Raw genomic sequence first — 26,692 nt, forward strand, 5'->3', positions numbered from 1 at the left:
ATGCCCGTCTGGAGGGATTCGCACATAGCGTCTTTACCGTCCTGTATAATATTCAGGAACGCATCCCTTTCTTCTCCCTCCGGGATGCAGTCAGCCGCTGTAGAAGCACACTCCCAAAGTGTATGGCTGAATCTAGCAAGGGTGCAAGTAGCATTAACAGATTTTAACGCCATGCTACATGCCGAAAAGACTTTCTTTGCCATAGCATCATATTTTTTATCGTCCCTGTCCTGTGGGACGGTAAGATAAGCCGTCTTGACATCGGTAGAGGATGCTGCCTGTACCACCAGACTTTCTGGGGATGGGTGTTTAGACAAAAACTCCGGGTCTGTAGAGGATACCCTGAACTTTGTAGACAGTTTTTTATTTACTGCTGGTAAGACATCTGGGGTTTCCCAGTTTGTCATGATCTTCCTCTGAAGAGCTTTATGAAAAGGCACCACAGGATCCTCCTGTGGGCCTTTGTCAAGAATATCTGTGAGGTCATCTTGTTGGAAAGATTGTGAAGGTGCAGACCACCCCATAAACTCTGTGATCCTGGCCATTAAGGCTCTATAGGGGGTTTCAGCATGTTCCCCCGTGTCTGGCCTAGCAAACTCCACCTCAGGGGAGGTGTCTAACCCACTTGCCTCATGTAAGGAATCATGAAGATCCTTTAACCTGCGTTCTTCAGAGGAGAATTCCTCTCTAATTGGGGTTACAGGTCCCTGCAACTCAAATATGTCTTCCTGTTCACCCTCTTCCAATATTGAGGACATAGTTCTCAATTGTTCTGAACTCAAAGGGTGTAAACCCCATTTCCAAGGCAGAGGGTGCCGAACTTGTCATAATCGGCCTCGAAAACGTCGATGTCGTTGACGCCGACGTCGAAGGCTTCGAGCGTGGCGTCAAAAACAAAGGCGGAGGCCTCGAAGACCTCGACAGAATTGGGATTCTACTCGATAATCTCGAAGCCATCGACGTCGAGGACCTGGGGATAGAAACTGGGTGTGTCGTAACCGTGACTTTTCTTGGCGTCGACACCGGTGTCGAAGCTGGCGTCGAGTCGACAGACTCGTGTGTCGAAGGTCTCTTCGACAACGGCGTCGAAGACATCAACCTCGACGGCGTTGACGGAACCTTCGAGGAAGGTTTGGAGGTCATAGTCCTCCTCGAGGGTTTGTGACGCGCTCGAGAGGTTTCCTTCGCCGGGTACTGTGACTCGCGGCGTTTTTGAACTTCGGGTCTTTCGACCAGAGCATCGCTCTCGGCAGTCTTCGAGGGGGTCGAGGCCGCATTCTCGAAGACGCTCATCATATTTTTGCGGAATTCCTCCCATTCAGCCCGGGAACTATGTTTCGTGGGGCACGGGATTCTCTTTGGCGAAACAGAGGAAGAGGAAGACGGAGAAGGGGATCTTCGACGTCTCCTCTTCGAGTGCTTCGATCGCGAGGAGTGATGAGACCCACTCCGAGATCTGGAGCGAGAATGGTGACGAGGAGACAAATGTCTCGACTTGGTCGACGAAGAAGAAGCTTTAAAATTCTTACCCTTCTCCGGCTTCCCCCTACGCTCCTTCAGGGCCTTAGCTGTCATGGACATACAGTCCTCGCACTCCAAACAATGGTGTTCAGCTCCCAAAAACCACAGACAAACTCTGTGAGGGTCAGTCAGCGACATCTTTTTCCCACAATCTCGGCATTTTTTGAAGCCGGATCGAGGAGTTGTCGGTTCGGACGAAGAAGCCATCGAGTACGGATCGAATAACTTGAGGTAAATAGGTTTAACCTGACAAAACTGAGCAACGGTATTCCGAGGCACTGAGTACGCACGGAAAAACGGAACTGAGCAACGGGCGCTGCGCGCGGCCTTTATAGCCAGGATGACGTCGGTGTCGATACGGCGGCTGTCGAGGGACATCGACTCGAAGGACGTCGACGCGCAGCGCCCTCTAGAGAGAAAACATTTTCCGAGGCCAGCAGAGCTGGAAGGAGATATCTAAGATGAGGAATACGTCGGAGGACACAATCCCTTCGAAAATAGCTTCTGTTGAGATAAAAAAACGTTATGAAACAAAGGGGGATTTATAGTCTGAATCTGTGAAGAGTTCATATTGGAGAAGACATTATTGGATAATGCAAGTTTCTTTTGTGAGTTTGTGAGTGGTTCGGCATTTCAAGCTTTTTTTTATTCAGTTAAATATTTTTTATTGGTATATTGATGCACAAAACAGTATAATGAGAAATCTGTAATATATGTTTTGAAAAATATTTCGAGAAGCATATACCTATAGTGAAAAACGCTAATTTAAAATATAGAATAGCTTTCAAAAGATATGTTACTAAACGATCAGTAGTAAGGAATATATAATAAGCATTAGATGGACCAATGCATACGAGGAGGGGGACAAGGAGGTGGGACGACTCGACAAACAGGAGGAACAAATAAGGAAAGGACACGGGGCGGGATACAAATCCTAGGCATAAGTAAATATAGCACGCTTAATAATCATTTAAGACATTCCATTGCTATTAAATTTGGATAAAGTCTGTGTAGACAAAGCATAAATTCTTTCAATCCTGTGGTATGAACAGACAGAATTCCACCATAAGTTAAACGATAATTTTTGTGCATTTTTCCAATTAGTAGCAATTAGATGAAAGGCAACAAAGATGAAAAAGTGAAATCAATCTGGTGTGGAAATAGACGCCATGTAAGGATTGATTACAGGATCAATCATTAAATTGCATAAAGTTTAAGGTTCTTGAAAAGTAAACATCTTTTGTACACAATTCCAGATTGCTTTCCGAAAAGAAGGCATATTTACAACCAAAAATTGAATGACTAAAGTCCAGAGGGGGAGAGGATGGGCAAGAACAGCAAACACGAGATCATTTGGAGATTTTTGCAATGCTGGAAGATGTAAGGTATTCTCTATGTAAAATAAAGTAATGTAACTTAAATTTGACGCAATTGATGTGGAGAAGCATTCCCAGTGTCAGAAGGTACATGCATATCCCAATCTACTTCCCATTGCTGGTGCATTTTAGACAAGGAAATACTATCTTCATAGGTTGATTGATGAATCCCGGGAGGATAGCTCAGCGGCAACATGCTCGCCTTCGAAGCAAGACGACAAGAAGTAACACAGGTTCGATCCCCGGGTCCACGCTTAGAAACCTCTGGGTATTTAAGCGTGTTATAAATACGCAACTAAGACAAAAAGAAATACAATTACGCAACTAATAAACAATTCCTGTAACAGCGCCTCAGTAAAATTGATTCTAAATATTTTGAGGGGATATGAAGACAATAAGAAAGGATACCTTTAGTAACTAAGGAAGCAAGGGTTATTTAAGTTTTATAATCTTTCATTAACATTAAATTGAGTACATAACTGAGGCAACGGTATGGGTACATTATTATGAAATAAATGTGTAACCAGATAAATTTCTGCAGAATACCATTTCAGTAAAACCTCTTGTTTGGGTCTAAACATGAAGAATGTATTAAACCATAAAAAGGCATTAGATGCATCTTGGGTGTCGGTGAACAGAATGCAAACTACGTCCATGCAGTTTTAAAAGAGTAGAAGTAAATGTGTTTAATGTCTGACCATGAGGATGCTTGAAGAATATGAGATAATGAAAAGGGTGGCAATAAACCTGATTGCAACTCAACCCAGAAAGGTGCATTAGTCAAGGGAGTATCATTATATTGAAATATAATAATCCGAGTAAAAAGGATTTCTATTACTTGGAAAGATCTGGGAATCTGACCTCACCATTATTTTTATTTGATTTAAGCTTATTGAGAGACATTTGGGGTTTTTATTGTTCCAAAAAAGTATACAAGAGTGTAAATATTTTTTTGAAGCATGTTGATGAAAATAATATCAGAATCATGAATAAATAATAGAGAATGATGGGTGCTAGGGTCATTTTAATGGACTCTTAATGACCCCACCAGAAGAGGAACAATGGAGACCAACGGCCAACAGAAGAATTAATTTTATATTTAATACTGTTTTGATTTAAGATTAATTTAGAGGAAATATCTTTGGCAATAAGAATTCCCAGGTTTTTAATATATGTGGGACACCATTTCATGCCATAAGGGGGGAATCGGCCATGATGAATGAATGAGTTAGAGGAAGGATTTCCAATTTATGATAATTTAATTTATAACCAGAGACATTAGAAAATTGTTTAGTAACAGTCAGTAGCGCTGGAATGGAGGAGGATGGGTTAGTTAAATAAAGAAGAATGTCATTAGCGTAGAAGAAAAATGGAACGGGCTGCCATTCATGATCATACCATTTATATTATCATTAGTCATGATATTTTGAAGGAGGGGTCCTAGAACTAAAATGAACAATAGGGAGGGGGTCCTGGAGGTAGGACAGCCTTATCTGGTACCGCAAGTTACGGGGAACGATTCAGAAAGAGAATTACTGATAAGTAGTCTAGTGCAACCGGTAGAGTATAAAAGCAAAATGAAGTTAATAAATGTAGGATTAAAACCATGCCACACTAAGGATTCAAACATAAATGGCCAGGAAACTCTCAAACGCTTGCTCTGCTTCTAATGTAAATTGAGAGGATCTGTAGATTTTTGTGTGTGGTATAGTACATTAAAAAGGAGTCTGGTATTAGAGGAAGCCAGTCTTCCTTTAACAAAACCAGATTGATTTATGTTAATTTTCTTAGGCATAATGTTGTTTAATCTGTTATCAATTAGTTTGGCCGAGAATTTTGATTCAGAGTTTATTAATGAGATGGATTCATAGTTTTTAAAATACAAGGAATCTTTGTCTGGTTTAGGAAATAATAAAACTTCTCCAAAAGAGCCATAGCTATGTCCTTCTATAAAAAATGATTCAATAATTCAAGGAGTTTAGAAGAGAGCTGGTCTGAAGACTATCGATAAAATTCAATAGGAAATCCATCGGGTCCAGGCGCCAAGATCTAAAATTGCTTTTAAGTCTGATGGTTGATCACTCATAGGGCCTCATTACGACCCTGGCGGAACGGGTTAAACGGCGCCGTAAAAGGTGACGGCGCCGTTCAACCCGTTCCGCCACATTACGAGGTCCCCTCGTGGGACACGTTAAGCACGCCTGGGAAAACCAGTCCCGCGAGTGGAAGAGGGAGCAAACAACGGGCCATCTCGTTATGGCCCGTTGTTTGCTCCCTCTTCCATTCCCATTCAGCCCTATGGGGGCTGAAATGGGAAAGGGGAAGGACCGTGTCCGGGTCCTTGAGGGGGGAATTACCAGGCCATCCGAACTCAGAATGTCCCGGTAAGTCCTCATTCCGAGGACCCGGACACGGATGCGATTTCGGCAGCGCTGCCGCCAATAGCGGCACGGCTACCGGCCAAACTCACAATGAGGACCATTGTCTTATTTTGATGCAAGAAGTTAAGGATGTCTTCCTTGAGAATCATCTGACCTGGTGTATAAAGTTGGGAACAGAAGCTAAAAAAGGCATTCATTTGTTGAGAACCAGTGATTCTAATAACTTGGAAGTTGACTATAGAAGTAATAATAGATTTCTCTTTTCTTCTTTTAGGATAAGAAGCCAGCAATTTTCCAGATTTGTTAGATCCTCCATAAAACCCAGCTTTAGTTCTTAATAAAGATGAACATGCATTATTTGTACTTTATTTATTGAATTCAAAACGTTTTGAGAGAATTCATTTAAGAGTTTCATCCGTTGGATGATTGAACTTGGACTTGAACCAAGAAGATTGTGATGATTTTTTGTTTTGTTTCTTTTTAAAAGCGACATTTTATGAAAGCTCTTAAAGTGGCCCTAAAAGCGTCCCAATTGTTAGGAATTGAGATGTCTAGTAGATTATTGTTACCAAAAAAACCATCAGAGAAATGTGTTCTTTGTAATGCAAAAGATGGATCGTTTAGTATAAAAAGGATTGAACCCCCATCTAGGTGGGGCATTAAGTTGGGATTCCCATTAAAGAGTAATGCAAACCAATTTCTGAGCAAAGAATACTAGAGGCTAATGGTAAATTAATAAAAATGCGGTCTACTTTGGATAAATGATTTAGGAGGGTGAGAGAAGGTAAATTATTTTGTATCAAGATGGCAAAGGCACTAAGTGTCAACTAGGGATAGATCATTAATTAAATTAATAAACTGCTTATGCGATTTGGAATTAATGAATTTGGGGTCTGATTTACTGTCTAAGGTGAAATCACATATTTGGTTGCAGTCTCCAAATGTAATTAGATGATCAAAGTCTTTACTGAATAAAATGTGTTTCAAATTTGTCCAGAACATTGGATCTGGAGCGTTAGGACCATAAATATTGAGAATAGTGACTGATAAGTTATTAATAATAGCGTCAATAATGGACCAACTACCAGAAGAGTCATGGTGTTCATTAACTGAATGGAAGTTCTTTTGTGAATTAGGACACTAACACCTCCGTTGTTCCCAACAGCTGGTGCATAAAGAGCATGTTAGCCCATAACTTAACTAATTTATTGTTTTCTTCATTTGAATCTAAATGAGTTTTTTGAATGCATGCAACATCAACTTTACTCTTCGCTATGTTGCTATGAATTCTTTGCCTTTTAATCCGATTTAAATCTTCAACATTCCATGACAAAACCTTGATACTCAGAACAGTAAAGGATAGGGTAAATGATAATAAGAAATATCTAGAGCGATATAGATTGAGTAACAGAGAATGTTTGAAAAGGAACGGAAGCAAATGGAAGTGGAAAATATCATGCAGGAGAGATTTCAGAAAGCAATAACACAAACTGGCAGGGAGGATAAAAACAGAAGGGAAGGGGAGACAACACTGAAGATAAAAAGTATTATGAATGATATAAAATGTAGTTATAGGAACAAAATCCAATGGGGCAATATTAGTAAAGGACACAAGAAAAATAGTCAATTAGTTGAAATCTATTCCGCCCGGTCAATCTGTTTTATAGAAGATGTAGATTTGTCTCTGCGTTTGTCTGAAACATCAAATGGGCTTGAAGATGTATTAGTAACGGGCGAGGGACAAAGAGCTTGTAATAAGCACGCTCATTGGCCCTCGCTCGGGCCTCACCAGAACGACATGGCTCTGAAACACTGCTGCAGCGCTGGGTTCCTTTGCCACTGGCCGCCATGTAAAGGGAGAAGGGACTACATGTAGTCCCTTCTCCCTTTTCATGGCGGCCATTTCGTTTTTTAATTTTTTTTTTTACATACGTTTCAATGGCTGCCATGGAAAGGGAGAAAGGACTGAGTGTAGTCCCTTCTCCCGATCCTTGGCAGGTTTTTTTTTTTTTCCTCGAATTGAGAAGCGGTGGCAAAGAAGTTTCTTGATTCTAATTGCAATTAGTATCACGGTACGACGTGCCCGGGTACTAATGGCAATACAGAAACTCGGCTTACAGAAACAGGAAGAGCTGCTCTGTCTGACGTCTTCCCAAACCAACACATGAGGGCGTGCTCACCGGTCAACACACCTCAATTCGACCCACTGCTGTGACACTATTCAGGGTCAATTCGGAGTTCATGTCGGGATCCAGCCTCCCATTTTCAACATCCATGCTGAGCTTCATCTACTTGGTCGGCAAACAGGCTTTGAAACGGGTCGGGAGGAATGTCCTACAACATTGATCCATGCAGGTAATTACGCCTCCGGAGGGTGTTTCACCGCATGATATTCAATAATGCAGGATTTTGTAATATTATTGCTTATGCTGCAATGGTATGAGGATTTAATTAAGCTCCTTTGAGCGAGCTAAAGATCCACGCGTCCATCTTGTTGGCACGGTAGAAATGCCCCTCAGCATTTCACGCTTTATCCCACTTTTTGAATGGAGCTGCTCACTCAGTGGATAAGAGCTGAACTTAAAAAGCAGCTTCAACTCAATCTATCTCACAAACAGAAGACATCCAGCTTTGGAAAATAGGTGGATGTGAGACACAACAGGCACTTTAAATGTCAGTCATTCAAATAATTCACAAATTTGAAACAGCCATTTGTCATTTAGAAACACTGCAGTATTACTTTACTTACCCTCTCATGAAGTTAAAACCATGAGAGCAGACTAGGATATTTCCATAGGCATCAACTTTCAAAAGGTTTCCATACATTGTATCAAAAACCAGGCCCCTGTTAAACAGATAACCATGCATTAAAACACAAAAGGCAACACATATATTGTCCATTTGTAACACAAGATGTTCTGAAGAGCACATAGCGAGAACAAAAACACAAAGTACTTCTCAGTTCAAAACCAATGGCAAACTTATGTGCACAGTTGCCTGTTCACTAGGAAAATAAAGAATTACTAACTGTAGTGACGAACGTACTTCTAGCCCATAGTCGCCTTTCCTCCATACTTGTCCTCCAGGACGGGACTGGAGCACTTTCTGGTAGCATGCAAAAAAACAGTACTTTTTTTGTTTTTACTCAGGGCCAGCACACGTATGGCCCTAGCACCGCCTTGTTGAGCCCCGTCCAGCGCATCACCCTTCAGTCCTTTTCGATCTCCAAGGTCGGTAGACGTATTAGAAATTAAGGGAACTTTTTAGATGGGACGCCGGCCGGGAATATGGAGGAAAAGGGACTATGGATTAGGAGTATGTTAGTCACTACAATATCTTTCTTACTCCTACATCCTGTCCCCTTTCTTCCATTCTTGTGGGAGATTCCCAGGCACTGATGTATAGAAAATGGGTGGATGGATTAACTCCCCTATCTAAAGAGGTTTCTGAAGGCCGCTTGACCATAAAGAGCGTCAGCTCTAAAGCGGATGTCGATACAATAATGTTTGCCGAATGCAGAGGGAGAGCCCCAAGTGGCTGCCTTGGCGATGGCTCCCCAGAGAACGTACTTTGGAACGCCACAGAGGCCGCTTTACCCCGAACTAGATGTGTGTGGATGCCTTTGGGGGCCAGCAGGCCTTGTGCTATATGGGCTTCAGCAAGAAACTATCCAGCACAAAATTGTGGCCTTATAGGACCATGTGGTGAGAAGAGGTTCTAAAGTCCTTAGTCCAATCAAGATAGAACTTGTAGGGGAGGACTGGTCCAGGAGACGCCCCTCGCCTGCGTTTTCTCCCCAGGTGAGGGCTATGGCTCATTGGGCGTCCCCTCATGCCACCCGGGCCCAGGTGATGGAGGGTTCACCCGCTGGAGACATTGCCCACACGTATTGATTGCCCACATGTATTAAAATTTAGCTAGGCCCAGAAACCATTTTGTCTGGTAAAGATGGTGTGAGCTCAGCGCACTGTAGCGCGGCCCCCACCCTTGGAGAGTCTCAGTCATCCCTGTAGCCGCAGCACCCTGGCAGATCCGCTGCGAGCACGTTCCCACGATCAAGACGGACATGAGCCAGCGTAATACACTAACATTGTATCAGTTCACCTCCCGCAGTGTATCATCGCTCCCAGCATGACCCGGCCAGCAGGCCTGGGCAATGAAAAGAACAGTAAAATGGTCATCAGATGGCAGACAGTCTTTATATATTAATGTCAAGACCACTCGCAAAGTATGCTTTCTTCCACAAAATCCCTTATATTACAAAAGTCTGTAAAATGTATAAACATAAGAAAGCATGCTTCCATGATATAAGCGATGGCGAGCCCACACCATTGCAGTTGGGTGCTAATAATAAAGGAACGCACCAGGGATCTATTTGTTACGTGTATCACTGGGAAACTTAAACTCTATGGGCTTGCGCCATAACTGAACTAATGCTGCTAGAGGACACGAGAAGACGAATGTAACCATACAGAGGGCTTATGTGAAGGATGCACGAGAAGGCGCTTGTCATGTGTGCATGTCTAGGCCCCACATGTGCCACCACCGTCACGAACAGTGGCGGGTTACTTTCTATGTACTTCACCAATCCTAATTCTACCTCACTTACTGCAAATATATATATGCATATAACTAAATACTGTAGTTGTTAAAACATAATGTATGAATAAGGTGCTCAGACTGGGTATAATCGAGACACATCCAGCAAAGTTTAAATGCATGTTTTGTATTGATTTGAATAAGTATTATAGAGTGTTCAAATGTTTGTGATGTCTTTACCTAAAATCGGCAACACACGAGGGAGATACCTTTGTGAAATACGTGCAAGGCCATTCCCCCTCCCACCCTGCGAAGGCTGCCAAGGCATGAGAGCAGAGGCCGCGCCGCACTGCTTTACCTCCCCCAACCAGACTGGAGCCGCTTCAAAGATTTGTAATCCCCTCTGTAGCACCCAAGGCCGCGGCCCGCCACCTGCATTATTTACAGCTCAGCAGTAAACCTCTGCCTGAACACACGCGCCCCCTCGTAAACCCCACAACCCACCGGACCATCTCAGACTTATGGCCCTGTGCAATCAGGACACCCAACACTTTGACAACACACAGCGGAACATCCATAACAACTTCTAACAAGGCAGAAAGACCTGTACCGCCCGTCCCAGGCCCTGAAGCTTAGCCCCTCGACCTATGGCCCCGGTCAACAGGACACTGGTAACCATGTCCTGACGTATTACCTCCAGACCCCTCACAAGGTACATTCCTCCTGTGTTGCATTAACCTGAAGTATAACCTATTGGAAGATTTACTAAAGAAAATAATATTGAAATGACTGAATGACTGCGGTGTGCATGGCATAGGGCAACCAAGTCAGGAAAAGACATTCATCTCTGACACTGGCCACAATGGCACAACAACACCGTCCGGATGAACTCAGCCGACCTGCCAGGCCCAGCCCAACCCACGAGGCTGACCAGTGACGTCTTCCAGCCAAAGCAAACCACATCGCAGCAGCACCTATAGTTAGTCGTCGCCACCCAATCCCATTGAACTTGTGCCCCCTATAGTGTGTAGGTTCTTATGACGTTTTTTGTAAATATATACGCCTGTCTTTGCTATTGTCAGACAGAGCGCTCTCGGAGTTTGCAGAGTTCTTTGCATGCCCTATTCTGATTGATAAACTCCCATTTGCGCTCACCCGCACTCTGTCTTGGCTTTATTCCCATTTTGGGAGAGTCCTTCATTGTCTCTCATTGCGGGGAGGATCGTGCTGTTTGGGGACGCTTGCCTTCAAACTTTAGAGCTTTTCTGATATCAAGTATGTGTAGGACCCATTCTGCGTCTGGCGAGGGGTCTGGACAAAACACTGGCAAGGTGATAGAGTGATCAATATGAAACTCTGAAATGATTTTAGGGAGGAATGATGGGTGTGTGCCACACCACTTTATCCCTGTGGAAAGACAGATGGTTCATCAATGCACAGGGCTTGCAGTTTGCCAATCCTTCTTGCAGAAGTGATGGTGACTAGGAAGACATCGTCCAGGTGAGGAATTTGAGATCCAATGTCACCATGAGCTGGAAAGGCTTATGACAAAGCGCGTTGAGCACCACACTGAGGTCCCATTTTATCCGAGGAGGGTTGGCAAGAGGAAAAAGATGTAGCAAACATGCAAAATGTTGTTTTATCACTGGGTTTATGAGAATGAATGAAGAGTCAGTATTGAGGCATGCCCCGATAGCCGATGGGTATGTACGGCAAGAGTGCATATGAACGCCCTTGGATGCAAGGTCGGAGATAAAGGAGAGGACGCTACCCACTGATGCTTGACTAGGATCGATTTTTTTATTTAGGCACCTGTGACAGAAGCAGAGAAATGTGCTTTTGTACTGCACGCGCGTAGAAGGTTTGCACGTTGTCTGGATAATGCGCATACTCTCATTGGATAGGTTGAACTGTGCTAACAACCCGATTACAGGAACAATGCTGCTAAATTGAGAGATTGTGGGGAGGAATGCCGCACTTGTTGGTCATTCTGGTGCATGAGATGGGAAGTGGGAGTATTTTAATCGTTATATTTTAAAGTTGGGAGTAAAATGATTTTTTAGGTAGTAAAAATCGAAGTCCAATTACAAATGGGAGTATTTTATATGTGAATAAAAATATTTTTAACTGGAAAACAAATATTTTTGTAACCATTGGTTCTTTGCACCTAATTATTTATTCACATTAAAAAGATACAGATTTACGTCTTCTGAACAGGCAGTAATACCAGTTTCTTCCTGTGGTACTACATGCACTACTGTCCAAACAAATCCATTGAGCTGTGTGGGTGAAAGCAGGGGCACAAGGTCCTACATGCCCGTTTCCTATTCTTTGTCCCCATTTGTATTTTTTGGGTGTATTTGCCTATTTTTAGGGATTAAAAGTGGCCGAAAAAACAGAACATGGCTGTCCACCAAGGTACTAGAAATGCCAGCTTGCAGTCCTGCATCTTCTGCAGCTTCTGCAAGGCGCAAATATCCTGATCCAACCTGAAATGTGCAGGTCTCTTGTACAGGGAAAACCTTCCCCTCTAGAAAAATGTGCATGCAAAAATATTGCATGAGCACCGAAGGCTAGAGTGAAAGGTCGATGAAGGAACCATCTAGTTACTCTTCCTGGCTGTAAAGAAAACAGACAGGGCCAATAAGGAATTTGCACTCAGTCAAGAAGAAAGAACACCTGCCCCTTCCAGAACTCTCCTATCTGTAGCTAACTAGGTACGGCCTATGGGCAGTGCCCCAAAAATAAAAAAAAAAACAAGTGCAGGGATCAGTTAACCCAACTGATGTGCCCAAGATGCGAAAAAGCAAAGAAAAATAAAAGAATAAAAAGCGCAAGGAGCTGTCCCAGATGGCAAGCGGACAGGCTAAAGAACAATATAAAATCCAAAAGGGGAAAAGCAGGATTCCGGATTATATATTCCAGTAGGCAATTCCAGGGGGTCAAAGTTCTGAAGGTGGTGGAGGGGGTGGGGGGTGTGGCAGCCAAGGGAAATCCCCCCCCCCAAAAAAAAGTAGCTCCATTTAACAATCCAAGGTCAGGCACCAGGAGAAGAAACACATTCAGAGGGGTAATCTCAAGAGAAGTCCAATCAACAATCCAGGGTTCAAGAGCCAGGAAGAACAAACACAGTCATAGAGTTAATCCACAGAACAGATAAAATGATCAGGCACAACAGTTAACAAGGAAGTAGAACAAACACTAGCTACTCACGGTTGATGAGAAGCACGGGGGACAGGTTCACAAGTTCTTTTATCCCAGATGAGATTAAAAGCTGTGCAGCTCCTCTGCGGCTTGACGATCGTAAGGTCACGATGGCGCCGTAGGCTGTGCTGTACGCATGATATCAGCACTGTAAGTGCTGTGTTATGGGCGCATTGGATGTCGGGTGATGTAGTCCCCAGCATCTGCACTATGCTAATTTCCACAGCAACCGCCACGTTGCTCACAGTGTCTCTGAGGCGTGCTGTGCTTTCAGTGGTCGATTCTCGACAGTGCCACACCTGAAGACCCCGGGCTCCATCATAATCAAGTGAACCTGAGGCATGACACCTCCGTAGAAGATAGGGAGCGTGCATTTGCTGCTCAGTGCCCAGGAGCAGTTCCCTGGACCATAATCTTACCAGCGATTAGGTAATACCATACTGCTCGACTGACTCTTGTATCTAGGGATACCGCAGATCTCATATTCCGATCCCCTCTTGACAAAACCTGGAATCGGTTTAACAGGTAGCCAGACTTTGGGAGTGCATTGTTTACAGAGAATGACACAAAAGACTGGATCGATTTTTTAAGTTGGTGGTAACTGTAGGGCGACTACATCCGGGTTTATCAATGGCCCTCATTACAACCTTGGCGGAGGACCATGGTGCTATTAGCACCATGGTCCATGCCGCTAAGGTTACGATTCCGCCATGGTGGATGGCGGAATTACCGCCCCATTCCAAGGTGAGTGGGGCGGTAATTCCCCATTCACCATTTGCCCTTCCCCATTCCCATTTTTGCCCCCATAGGGCATAATGGGAATGGGGAAGGCGCTAATTACGGCACCGTAAATTACGGTGCCGTAATTAGCTCCAAAGTCCCGTTGTGGGTTGGATTTTTAACGCCTGCTAAAAGCAGGCGTTAAACACCAATCCCCAAAGGGACACTTGTAATCAGGCATTAAGGGTTAACGGCGCCGACGGCGCCATTAAACCCTTAACGCCTGAGTTGTAATGAGGGCCAATGACTCAATCGTATATGGGCCAATATATTTAGGGAATTAACTGCAGCAACCAGGAAGTTGTAAATATTTAGTGGCGAGCCATACCTGCGTACCGCTTTGATACAGCTGACTTTTCAGTTCTTTTGCAATCAGCAAATTTCTTTCCCCGGTGGAGCATCAAAGTCATTCTTCTTTGTTCTGCTGGTACTCTGCATTGCTCCAGTTGTTTTCTTCGTCTCAGTACCACAGAAGTATTTATTTTTATGTTTTTTCGAGGGTTCTATAAGACAGTAAGAAATATCAGATTGATCTTCAGGCTTTCTTCTAGCAGGTTGTATTAGCAATGGGCTATAGGTGGATTGGTTAGGGAGTTCCTCTTCGGAGTGGAAGTGCTTGTCCTCAAGTGGGGGGTGGAAGTGCAGAGAGGGGTCTCTACCGGTGAGATCCTGCTTGCCTCTTCCCTTAGGGAGTGTATTGCGTAGCGGGCTCACTTCTCTAGCCTCAAAGGGAAAGGCACCCCCCCACCTAGTGACTGAATCCCATGATTAGTCACAGAGAACATATATCAAACACCTCCAGGTGACCCAACGTAGCCCACCCGAGCAGGGAGGAATCAGTTAATGTAACATGAGGAGACGGTTCCAACAAGTGGGATCCCTCCAAGAGGATGGAGCAGACAGACCACCCTTCGAGGTCAGGAATCCTCTCCAGAGTCACCCGAATCAACTGAGAATCTGGATTTGTTGCCTGAGACTGCCTGTGTAGGTCTAATTTTTAACCTTGCCAGAGGAAGTTCTAAAGACGCAGGGTGTCATCAAGCCCAGAAGCCTCTGGAACCACTGTGCTGCATTGTGGGTGGAATTCAAGAAAAGGGTACATGTATGGACTAAATATCTCATTCTATCGTCCGTTAGAAAGACCTTGGCCATCGTTGTGTTACATCGGCAGTCAAAGAAAATAAGATCTTGTGAGACCATCACTGAAGACTTCCTCCAGTTTACTGACAAAACCAGTTTAAAAAAAGTAGCTGAAGTAACATTTGCATCTGTGAAGCTACTTTCTGGTGGCAGCGATATTTGAGGAGCCATTCACCCAAATAAGGATAGACATGAACTCAGCGAAGCCTGAGAAAAGCTATCATCTTTGTGAAGGCTCTTGGCACCAAGCTCAGTCCAAAGGGGAGTACTTGGCACTGAAAATGCTTGCCCCCTAAAAGATATTTGTGGCGCTAAGAACAAATTGGTATATGAAGGTACGCATCCTGAAATCCACAACACAGAGCCGATCATCTTTTACAAGTGATGAACATATCTATGCCAACGTGATCATCTTGAATCTTTCCTGGGGAATGTGGGGATGGCATTTTGACAGGTCTAAAATAGTTTGTAGGCCAGTCTGGTTGGCTTGCAGCACTGCAAAATGCAGGAGAAGCCCCCGCCCCTTACGCCAGAAGGACTTGTACTATAGCCCTTACGTCCAAAGGTTTCTGAACCTCCAAACAGAAAGAGTGAGATCCTGTCTTCTGTAAAGGAGGATGGGAAGGAGGAACTGGCCCGGGGAGGAAGGCAGAAACCCAAACGGGTTACCAACAGAACCCACTGATCCTTCATGATGGCCTGCCAAGCCTCCAGATGTAGAGAGATGCGCCCCCCCTACCAAAGTCAGGTGGTACCGTTCCAAACTATAATTTGGGATATTTGTCCAATGAATAAGTATTGGTCCCTGGGGTGGAGGCTGCTTAATAGGCAAAAAATCCCGGAAAATGTGTTCTCTGCCGCTTGCGCCAAGGGCCTCAAGGGAAGCGGTCTGGCGGACGCCACTTCCGATCTTGAAACCTGCCAAATCCTGCAAAGGATCTGAAATGAAAGTCAATCTTTTGGGGGTAGGAGGATTTTGCTGCAAGAGGCTTTGTGAGGACAGACAGCATTTTGCCCTCAGAGTACGTGCCTTGGTTTTTGGTAATTCATAAGTGGAAGCGTTCTTTACCCTCGAAGGGAAGATCTTGGACCTCCTTCGTGAACTTGGTTGTGTGGAGCGACGCTAAGCGGTTGACAATGATGCCAATCATAAGGTCGAGTGCCAAAGTATCCATACGAGGTGACTGACGCAACTTCTTACGGGTATTGAGCCAGAACCCTGGCGTCTGATTGACCAGTCTTGAAATGGTCAAGTTTGTCTTGGGGAATGAATGGTTTGAATAATGAAACCTCCTTCCAGAGTTTTAGATTGGCTGCCGCTAGAACTGCTTCAGTATTTGCTTGATGGAGTTGGAGGGCAGCATTTACAAAGACTTTCTTCCCGACCCTCTCCAAACTTTTATTCTCCTTTGACAAGATTTGTGATGCCGAGGAGGAAGATGCCAAAGACTTTGAATGAAGGGTAGCCGCTGCCACCACCATAAAAGATAGGAGTGGACATGTGGTTAGGGGAATTTCCTTGGATGCTTGAAGCCTGTAGCAAACGTCTGTTTTTTTGTTTATGTGTTGGCCCTTGCGTGGTTTTTCCCACACTTTCCTGGCTTAAGCCAAGATAACCTTTTGAAGGAAAGGGGACTGAATGATCCTGCTTTTTCAAAGTAATTGCTCCTGGCAAAACCCCTGCCTGTAGGGTAGGAGATTTGGGTGTCAGTATGTCAAAATAATAGCAATCATCCAGTCAAGAAACGCCCTGATTGACGAAGGCAGCTCCTCCTCTTCCTCAAATGCATCTGCCACACCCTTATCGGCGGGACTCAGCAGGAGGCGCGGAGCATGGGGCGCAGCCCCGTGCTCCTTTGGCTCAGGAGGACGTTCCACCAGAGGAGGGTACTTACTTCCACTGGCCTTGGAGGAGTCGGTGGAAGTGGTACTACGATTGGTCTGGGAGGTTCCGGTGGCAAGGGAAAAACTTCTCGAAAGAGGTCCTTAAAATAGGGTTTCATGAAGTGAGTGCATCAGGTTTTATAAATGGCAAAGAAAAATCCTCTTTCGAAGATTATCTTGGCTGTTGTGAGGGGGTCAGCAATATGAGGCGGACAACTTTTAGCGGATGGTTTCAAATATGGCATTTTATTAAATTATACATGTTATCACTATTCCTACTCTCACAAGGATTTCCCATCCTATCAAAACTAACGGGAAACACTAACACAGGTTGCCTGGACCTCACACTTAAACATCAAATACACAAAGAAAATATATGGCAATTCAAATAACATTAACAATGATATTCACAGTCTCTCAGTCACCTGAGCGAGCTCCCCTGCCTCAGGATTCAATGCAACTCCGTTCCAAAAACAAAAAGAAACAAGGAAATCCATTCCGGTAATAGTATCAATTCAATTCTTAATGTCTTCAATGTCAAAGTAAGATTTTGTTAACCAAAGTTCCAACAACGTAAAAGCATCTCCTCTTGGTGAAACAATATGTCCCTCTTTACAAGATTCAGGGTCACTTTAGATATCTTTGTCAGAATGACTTCACAGCACCTCCATTTCTACAAGAATTCACCACGAGGGTCTACTCCTCTACCTCACAGTATTTCACCTCAATGAGTGCTACTGAAGTGTCACATCTACTGACACCACAGCTTCATTACTTTGTACCTTTATACAAGTTTTAGTTATGACAAGATTCACTTGTGTACATCAACACCTTCAAGTAGGCAAGACACTCTTCCTCAGAACAGAGTATCAGCATCTTTGCCTCTCTGGTCTTTCTGCAACCATGTGCCACCACAAATTCAAAGAAGGTTTGTATAAGTAGCAAGTTTCCCTTACCCTAACCTTGCCTTTATCCCTCTGCTTAATGTTAGCCAGAACAATTACTCAGCTTTGTTGCCACTCCCTTGGCTTCAGGTAATGCTTCCACACTTGTATCTCTTAGGAACTGCTGATGTTCTATTTGGCTCACAGTGCTGTTTAGACTGTTCTCTGGCTTTGGGAAAGGCAGGTCTCAGCCTCAACAGGGAAATACCTTGTTCACTCTTGGCTTGGGCAATTCTTGCTCTCTTCCACTGAAAAATACAATGTTCAAACACTTGACTTCTCTGCATTGGCAATTGTGTAAATAAAGATTCAGAGGTCACTCATATTGGAATCAAAATTAGGCACATGTGACCACTTTTTCATGGGTTTTACAACATTGCAAGTTTAACCATTTACTTTTAGAGCATGTGTTCTTTACGCGAGGGAAAGAATATCACACGCAGTTCAATGTTCCTTTGTTAAATACTTCACAATCAACTTCTCATCACTTCTGCTCATACGCGAGTGATTATTTAGCTGGATACTGTTGTCGGCAGTGCTCGTGCACGGAATCAGAATGCCTAGTTTAACTCACGGGCTTCTGTGATCCTTTCTCCGCATGCTACACCACTTCTGGCTTCACTTGGGATCCACACCCTTCCTAGCCGAAGGCACCTCTGGTCCGTCCACTCAATTAAGGAGCCTTTCTTGCTCCCAAGACCCATGGCTTCACTGCAGCTCCTCACCACGGTCTCTGTCGTGCTTCCTGCTGCAAGTAGCCTCACATGGGGAAAGACAAACTTCTGCACGCCTTCCGCTGTGCAGTCTCTACACTCCAGAGTTTGGGGGAACGGGACCCTCACAGGACAAGCAGGTGAAATATGCTGCATAAGAGTCCCCGGCGTCCCTTTGGCTCTCCCACTTCTTCCTGGATTGCCAACACTGGTTCTTCTTCCTTCTGCCTCTGCTACTACTGCATACACTCCAACCACAGTTCCATCTCCAAATTGCCTACAGCTGAAGGGGCCTTTTTAAGCCTCTCAGCTTCCCTCAGGTGTGGGCTGTTAGGCTTAATTGCTTGACTACTGCAACCGCATGCTTCTTCAGCCATCTTCCTTGTCTCAGTACTGGTGGTATTATGGGACGTGTAGTCCCCAACAACAAAATTTGTTCTGTTTAATCTTTTATGGATAGGTTAATTTCCCTTAAAGTTATTTTGGGTAAGCCATCAGAATATGTTGTTACAGAGGACGACAGTTTATTTAAGGCAACATTTTTTAATTCCTTTCCATTATACCTTTGGGAGCAAGGAGGATTTTTGTCCTGGAGTACCTTAAATGGTTTTTCTATTCGGTTTATTTCAGGTGTTATGACATTTGTGCCCATAACCACAGATCTTGCGTGGTTCAGACCCACCACAATGATAAGTCATTACCAGTTCTGGCAACTTAAAAAGGTTCTCCCTTTCAAAAGGACAAATACTGCGTCTCATCCCACGGGATCTCCTCACCACCCTGGGTCTTGTCTTCTCCCAGGTGATCCTCGCACAGTACACCAAACCCAAGGTCGGGATCAGGAAGAGACTGCCTTTTCCCTAGACTCCTGGGAGGAGACTGGGGTTTAGTGAGGGATCCGTAGGATTCAACACACTGTGGTGTTGGTACTGGTCTGCCGAACAGATTATGCTGCCACGATTCTGTTGTCACTGGCTGCCAAGATGGTTCCCTCCCCTACCACAGATCAACATAGCATAAGAGTGCTGCATTAGGAGGAAGACAGATTGTAGGTTTTAGCAGCATTCTCGGATTCCAATCCATTCTTGGACTGTAATGATCTTTCTCCAAGGATGCAGACGGCAATGGCTTTGGCCCGGCATCTGCACCCGACGCAGCTGAAGAAGCAAACAGAATGGCCAACATGCTGACACTAGAGGAGCCCCCATTTTGAGACCTTCTGTGGTAATGTGTGCCACAGATTTGTCAGAAGCCATGTTTTGGCTGTTATTTTAGGAGATTTTTATGGTTCCTAAGTGTTTTTTGAGGGATCTTCATCAAGAGACAGTAGATGTGGACTGGACAAGCCTGTGTCAGCTGCTCCCTCAGACTGGGCGGACAATGTTTAGTGCCTTTGAGGGGGGGGAACCTCGGAAATTAAACCGGTTTTATTAGCCCCGGAACTGGGATCCTCGGCCTTGCTGGTATACTTTTTAGCCCCTTTCTGGGGAACTGCGGGGTGATCCCGGTGCCTTTAGCACCCAAGGGGGGGACACCTCGGAGTGGACTCAGGTATCCAGTTTAGTACCCCGAGTGGGGCACCTCAGGGCGAGCCCTAGTGATGCTAGAATCAGGATGACTCCAACCTTAACCGGATGACCACAGGAAGGAGTCGCCCAAGTGGGGTGATCTGAAAAGGAAAAGGGTACTCACTGGGTAATTTTTTTTTCCTCAATGAATTCCCTTAGGTGGACTGGAGGAACACTGTGGAAGACCTCCCCCGCACCGGACAGACCTTTCCAGTACCCAGACAGAGAGAGACGCAGTAGAAGCACACGTTACAGCGATGATCTGGGCCTAGACACTTGAGGCAAAGATTGGGAGGGTCCGCTGCCACACAATGGCGCCTGCAGGAGACACATGGTAAAAACCTTATGCTCTGGCAGAGGAAAGAAACGACTGTGGACCTGAGACAGGACGACAAATTGAAGGACAAAAAGCAGGGTAAGAATACTTCCCCATGATGCTAAGTGTGTCTGATCCAGATGACACACAGGAAAGGACTGAAGGCCGATGCGCTGGGCGGGGCTCAGGAAGACAGGGCCAGAAGCATATGTGCACTGGCCCTGCATAAGAATAAAAAAGGAAAATATTTTTGGGATGCTACCAAAAGGTGCCTTATTTCCTTCCTGAAGGACTGAATATCCTACACGTATGGAGGAAAGGGGACGGGACGTAGGAGTAATGAGTGATATTTTATTTTAGTTGTGGAAGTCCCAGAGAGCAGGTTAGCATTCACTGTAGCATGAGCATCGCCAACTTAAATTGCTACTGGTGTGCAAGGTCCAGATTACAGATCCCAAGATGGGGTGGAGCCTGCAACTGGGGCAGTACGATACAACACAACACAACATACACATATTAAACAAATAATAATAGTTAGTTACTCTGTGGTGATTACTGTACTCATAGACCCCTTCCTCCATACTCTTGGGAGCTCCTGTCCACAGACAGGAGAATTTTTTACTTGTAGATCCATGGTTGAATATTGCCTTCCCTCCCCTGTTAGATCCCTACTACCTTGTTTCTCTGCTCCCTAACTGTATAGTTACCCCTATGATCATAAAGTGCTCAGTTGCTTCCCGGAGCTAGGTCTGCACTCAATAAATATTCTAACCTACCCTACTCAAACCCCCCCACCTTGCCCCCTATCCTTTTTCATCTTTTAGATCTCCCTAGACCATACCGGACTGTTGTCATTTTTTAGCAGGGAAGGTATGCATATAAGAAGTTTGTCTTATTTTATTTTATTTTATTTATTTTATTTATTTGTTACACGCCCAGACCCTCAGGTGTCACGGCGAGGTTATAAGACAGCTTAGAAAATAGTCATGTTCAAACATTACATTGGTTACATTGCATGATATAGGTTACAATATATTAACAACACTAAACAGTGGCTTAAGTATTTACAACAGTATCCGGAGGAAGGTGTCCTATCCTTGGGTGCTAATATTGGTTGAATAACCAGGTTTTAAGCTGTTTTTTAAAGATCGTGAAGGAGGATGCTTTTTTGATGATGATAGGAAGGGAGTTCCAGTGTTTGGGGGCTAAGGTGGTGAAGCTGCTGCCCCCTGCTCTTGTGGTTTTGAATCGGGGGGGGTCCAGGAGGAGTTTGTCGTTGGATCTCAGTAGTCTTATGTTAGTTTTAGGGTGCAGGGTGTTATTGAGATAGATAGGTCCTTTTTTTGTAATGCATTTGTAGGTGATGCATAGTGTTTTGAAAATGATGCGGGCTTTGATGGGGAGCCAGTGTACATCTTTCCTGGTCTTGGAGATGTGATCTGATTTTTTTATGCCTAGCGCTGCCCTCAGGACTTTGTTTTGCAAAAGTTGCATTTTAGCTAGGTTAGTGTTGGAGGTGCCCAGTAGTAAAACATTACAGTAGTCCAATTTCGATAGTACCAGTGCTCTGGCCAGGGTGAGGCAGTTTGCTGGGGTCAGAAATTGTCGGCTGAGTGCAATTAATTTAGAAGTGTAGGCCGTGGAAGAGGAAAGTGCATTGATCTGTTTAGTCATGGTTACACGCCCAGTGTTTTTACTTGTTTAGACACTGGAATATTGGTGCCGTCGATGTTGATGGTTGAATATTCTGGCTGCAGGGTAGCTAATTTGGCTGGAGCTCCTACGATGAGGACTTCCGTCTTCTCATCGTTGAGACATAGGCTGTTTAATGCCATCCAGTTTTGTATGATGGCGTAAATTTTGTTGATTGTTAAGGTGTCCTGGTCATAGTTGCCTGTAAGGGGAATAAGGATCTGGGTGTCATCCGCAAAGTTTGTGTATGTGACACCCATGTTGTCAAGTGCTGAGAACAGGAGCTTGGTGTATGCGTTATACAGCGTAGGAGAAAGGCAAGAGCCTTGGGGCACTCCTATGGGGACTGGGATGGGGTTGGCTGCTTCTTTGCCTATGGACACTCTGGAGGTGCGGTCGGTTAAGAATGATTTCACCCAGGCAATGGCTGCCCCAGAGAAGTTAAATTCACGGGCAAGTGAGTTGCAGAGTTTGTCGTGGTCCACCAAATCGAACGCGGCTGAGAGGTCCAAAAGTAGGAGAATGCAAAGTTTCCCTGAGTCTCTAATGGCATCCATCTGGATTTTAAGGTCCAGGAGAGCTGTTTCAGTGCTGTGGTTAGGCCTGAAGCCTGATTGTCTGGTGCCGAGGAGCTGGTTTGATTCTAGATGGGTTTGAATTTGGTTATAGGCTAGTTTGTCGATGATTTTGAGTAAGAATGGGACCGTAGTTATGGGGCGATAATTAGTTGGAATGGTGGGGTCTAGATTTGGTTTTTTAAGAAGTGGTGTGACCCAGGCTTCTTTAATGCAAGTCGGAACTGTATTGGACTTGAATGAGGCATTGACAAATTTCGTAATGAGGGGGGTCAGTGTAGGTGCGCAGGCTTTGACTAGTTTGGCTGGGACAGTATCTCCTTTACAGTTGGATGCTTTTAGTTTGGAGATAGTGTCGAGCACGAGATTGTGGGTGACTGGTGTGAATTGGAAGGGGGGTTGGAGTTGTCGCTGGAAGGGATACAGTGATTAGGGAGGCAGGTCTTAAGACCTGCTCCCTTCTGCCATTCTCAAGGAGAACCCATAGGGTGTTGAGGACCTAACCGAAGATGTTTTGCAATACTAGTTGGCCAAATCCATCTTTGGCCCGAGAAAAGCGAGGCTAAATTAGCTGCACTGTTGATCACCACCCAGAGGACATGCCTATAAAATGAGACTTTTTTTCTATAGCTCCCACCACATGAGCAAAACGACTATGGAAGAGAACGCCGGACACTAAAAGCTCTTGGGAATACAATGGACTCTCCACCAGTTTAGGCCACCCAGGATGTCAGCTGCCCCTCCACCAGAGGACCCTCCATCAAGAACAAAAAGCCGCTTAGAGGAATTCAATTCCTTACTTGAGTATAGGTAGAATTTAAGTGCTCAGAAGAAATCCAAACTGTGTAGCACTCTTTATTCTTCCACAGTAGGATTTGGAAAAGGGGTGGGTAAGGAAATATCTGGCTTAGCATGGAAATCGAAGACTAATTTCAGATGAACGAAGCATGGATGCACAGAACCAGCTTCTCCTTATAGAATAGCATTTAAGGATATGAAGCTGAGAGAGCCCGCATATCAATGACTTAATAGAATGAGGTCATTTGCATGAGAAAGACTGAGGCTGTCTTTGGCCAGACTCAAATGGCTTATGTGTCACAGCATTAAGAGCCCAGCAGGGAGCAGAAAGACGCTTACAATTATTTTTAACCACCCTTTCAGAAAAATAAAAGGGAAGATTCAGTGTACCTATAGATAACACTGAACGAGAAGTAGGACACAAATCCATCACTAACCCGAGCCTGTGAACTCTGAAACAAATTAAAAGAACAGTGTCTCGTCAAGGGAGTAATTTGCCCAACAAAAAGAACCATTTAGAGAAAGAAGTCCATTTGCTCTTACATGGATTCCTGATGGAATGTCCTGCAGTCTTGGTAACCCTGAAATTATCTACATAAATGCCCAAATGACAAAGTCAGGTGCTCATGAAGCAGGCTGATGAGCACAGAGATTAATAAAAATGGGTGAAGAACCCATACCGCCCTCTAAGATAAGAGGTTGGGTTCTTGCTGAAGAAGAGGTGGAAACCACAGCTATGTCTTTGTAATCTGACACCAAGAACCTTGCAGATCACCTAGGAACCACCAGAAATACACTGTATTGTGGATAAGCATTTTCAAATGGATATGTGGATAAGAGGAAATGGGGGGAAATGCATAGAGGACAAGGGCCTTCCAGGAGATTATGGCCCGATGCTCTGAGAGTCCCGACTCCGACCCAGGCAATAGTCAAATTGTGGGAACTTGGCGTTCTGAGGGGAAGTGACGGCATCTACCAAGGGGGATCCTCATCAACAGAACAAGTCCTTAAACACTAGAGAGTGATGCACTGACTCATGGTTCACCAACTGCAAACTGCTGCAGGTGTCTGCTTGCTGTTTGGGTTTACCCAGATGAAGGGATTGAAGATGGATCATATGTGATGGCCCAATACCAGAGATCTATTGCTACTTGGGGAAACCTACACTCCCATCACCCGCCTCCCCCTTGTTCACATGAAACATGGGTGTGGTGTTGCAGGCAAACACTTACACTGAAATTCCCCTGCTGATTGAAATTATTAATTTCATAAGACTGGGAACTCCGTTAAGTATGTGGAGCTGGCGCTCTGGATAGATTGATACATTGTGTATATAGAAATGCACCACAGCCCAGAAGAACATAATCTTTAATGCTCCTTATTGAGGAAGGGGAACTTCCCGAACAGACCCTTACACCCCCCTTCCCACCCACCGCCTTCAGCAGACCGGACACATTGTTGTACCGAAGTAGGAGCCTCCTCAAGGGAGAGAAATACGAATGACCACTGATGGAGGATGAATGGACCAACACCAAATGCAACTGGTCAGTCCGATTTTCAGCAGGCTATGCAACACAGACAGCACTTAAAAGTTCAACTATCACTGAAGCTTCTGGAATCATCAGGTTCTGGGTGAGCAGCTGCTCAAAATGTTTTCACTATGCTCTGAATCCTTTCCGGTATTGGAAACACCCTGGCCACCTTTGTGTCCCACTGAAACCTACAAAGGTTGGGCTTTGTGGAGCTGCCAATGAAGATGTACCTGATCTCACCTAAACACCCAAGTGAAACAGAAAATCCAGGAAAATAAGCGAGCCAGAAGCTTCCTGGGACTGGAGGCCTGGACCATCCAAATGTGGGTCTATGTGAAAACCCAGTCATCTGTGGTGTGGCACCACCGCCAACATCTTTGTAAACACCCTGGGGGCAGCATCCAACCTGGACAGGACAACTCTGCACTGAAATCGCCTTTTGCCCAGGAGAAGCAGAAGTAGTGGTGATGGGAGCCCAAATCAGAACATGGAAATAAGAGTCCCTCAGATCCACTGCACAGAACCAGTCCCCCTGGGGGAAAAGCAGACTGGATCTGTAACCCCTTCTAGGCACTGTGTGGAAATGCAAAGTTTCTGGACCTCATGAGAGCATGTGAGGGTATAAAAATAAAAAAGGGAGGATGATCGAAGGGAGGGGCTGTAGCAAGGAGGGGGATGTCTAGAGAGGACTGCCATAAAGAGCGCTGTATCCCCCTCCTCGAATAAGAAACTGAAGCAATTTCTTCTGTACATGTGACCAATCTATTTAGGAGCTGCGAAAGAAGGGAATAGTTTCTTACCTGTAACTCCATTTCTCCACCATTGGTATCTTTCATGGATTCACATGCTTAGAATATTCCCCGTCGTCAGACTGGGAACCCTCGGTACAATTATAAAGCTGTTTTTCCCATAGGAAAACTTGGACACTTTTGTGTCCTATCCATGTCGTTTTTGGGCTGCTCACGCATGCCCCAATAGGACGTAGTGGTATAAATTCCCCACCCCCGCGGCTCCCTTTGGATTTTAACCCCTCCAAAGTAGCATGGGGGGATACAGCATGTACATTGCATTCAGGGGAGGCCGGCGGGCGCATGTGAATCCATGAAAGATACCAATACTGGAGAAACGGAGTTACAGGTAAGAAACTATTCCCTTCTCCAGCATTGGATCCTTCATGGATTCACATGCTTAGAATAGATTGCACAGCAATACGAACAGCATCAACAGAAACTGTCCAGGCGAGCAGCACTCCACAAAAAGTGTTCCAATAACATAGTAAACACGGAAAACCAACAGCAAACACTGCAACTCCGGTTGTATTAGATGAAACAACCTTTATTTTTTCATTTTGCAGCAATTTAAAAAGGAAAAATCTCCCAGTGAGAGTTTTCTAGTCAGACGGCAGCCTTATATATAAATATATATTAGTACCGGCCAGTTCAAAGAACGACCACAACAGTAATCATCATAATCACCATATGCGCTTAGGTACAAGTATATATCTACATATCTTTACACATATCTACACATATATAAATAAACACAAATATATATATATCCTTCACGTGATCAAGCGCTCAGTTGAGCGTGAAACGCGTTGTGTGCGGGTCGTGCCTCCGGGCGTTCTGCCTCTGTCTTTGCTGCTGCTTTTCCGGCCGTGTTTTTACCTACTTTTTGTATTGCCTATTAAATTTATGACCATTCCTATGTTGTGAGCTGCGCAATTTTT

The 26,692-nt window shown here is 44.6% G+C and overlaps 1 protein-coding gene across 2 annotated transcripts in view; it reads right to left on the reverse strand.

Annotated features, from left to right (window-relative positions):
* The window catches only part of NT5C2 (5'-nucleotidase, cytosolic II), a 957,242-nt gene that overhangs the window by 514,301 nt on the left and 416,249 nt on the right, over positions 1-26,692 (reverse strand). For both annotated transcript variants that reach the window (XM_069611695.1, XM_069611694.1), the window contains exon 5: positions 8,028-8,123. In XM_069611695.1, coding sequence (XP_069467796.1) covers positions 8,028-8,123 — 96 coding nt within the window. The remainder of the gene's footprint in view (positions 1-8,027; positions 8,124-26,692) is intronic.

The sequence above is a fragment of the Ambystoma mexicanum genome, chromosome 8 (assembly GCF_040938575.1).
Source record: "Ambystoma mexicanum isolate Mex_15411 chromosome 8, UKY_AmexF1_1, whole genome shotgun sequence".
Lineage (NCBI taxonomy): Eukaryota > Metazoa > Chordata > Amphibia > Caudata > Ambystomatidae > Ambystoma > Ambystoma mexicanum.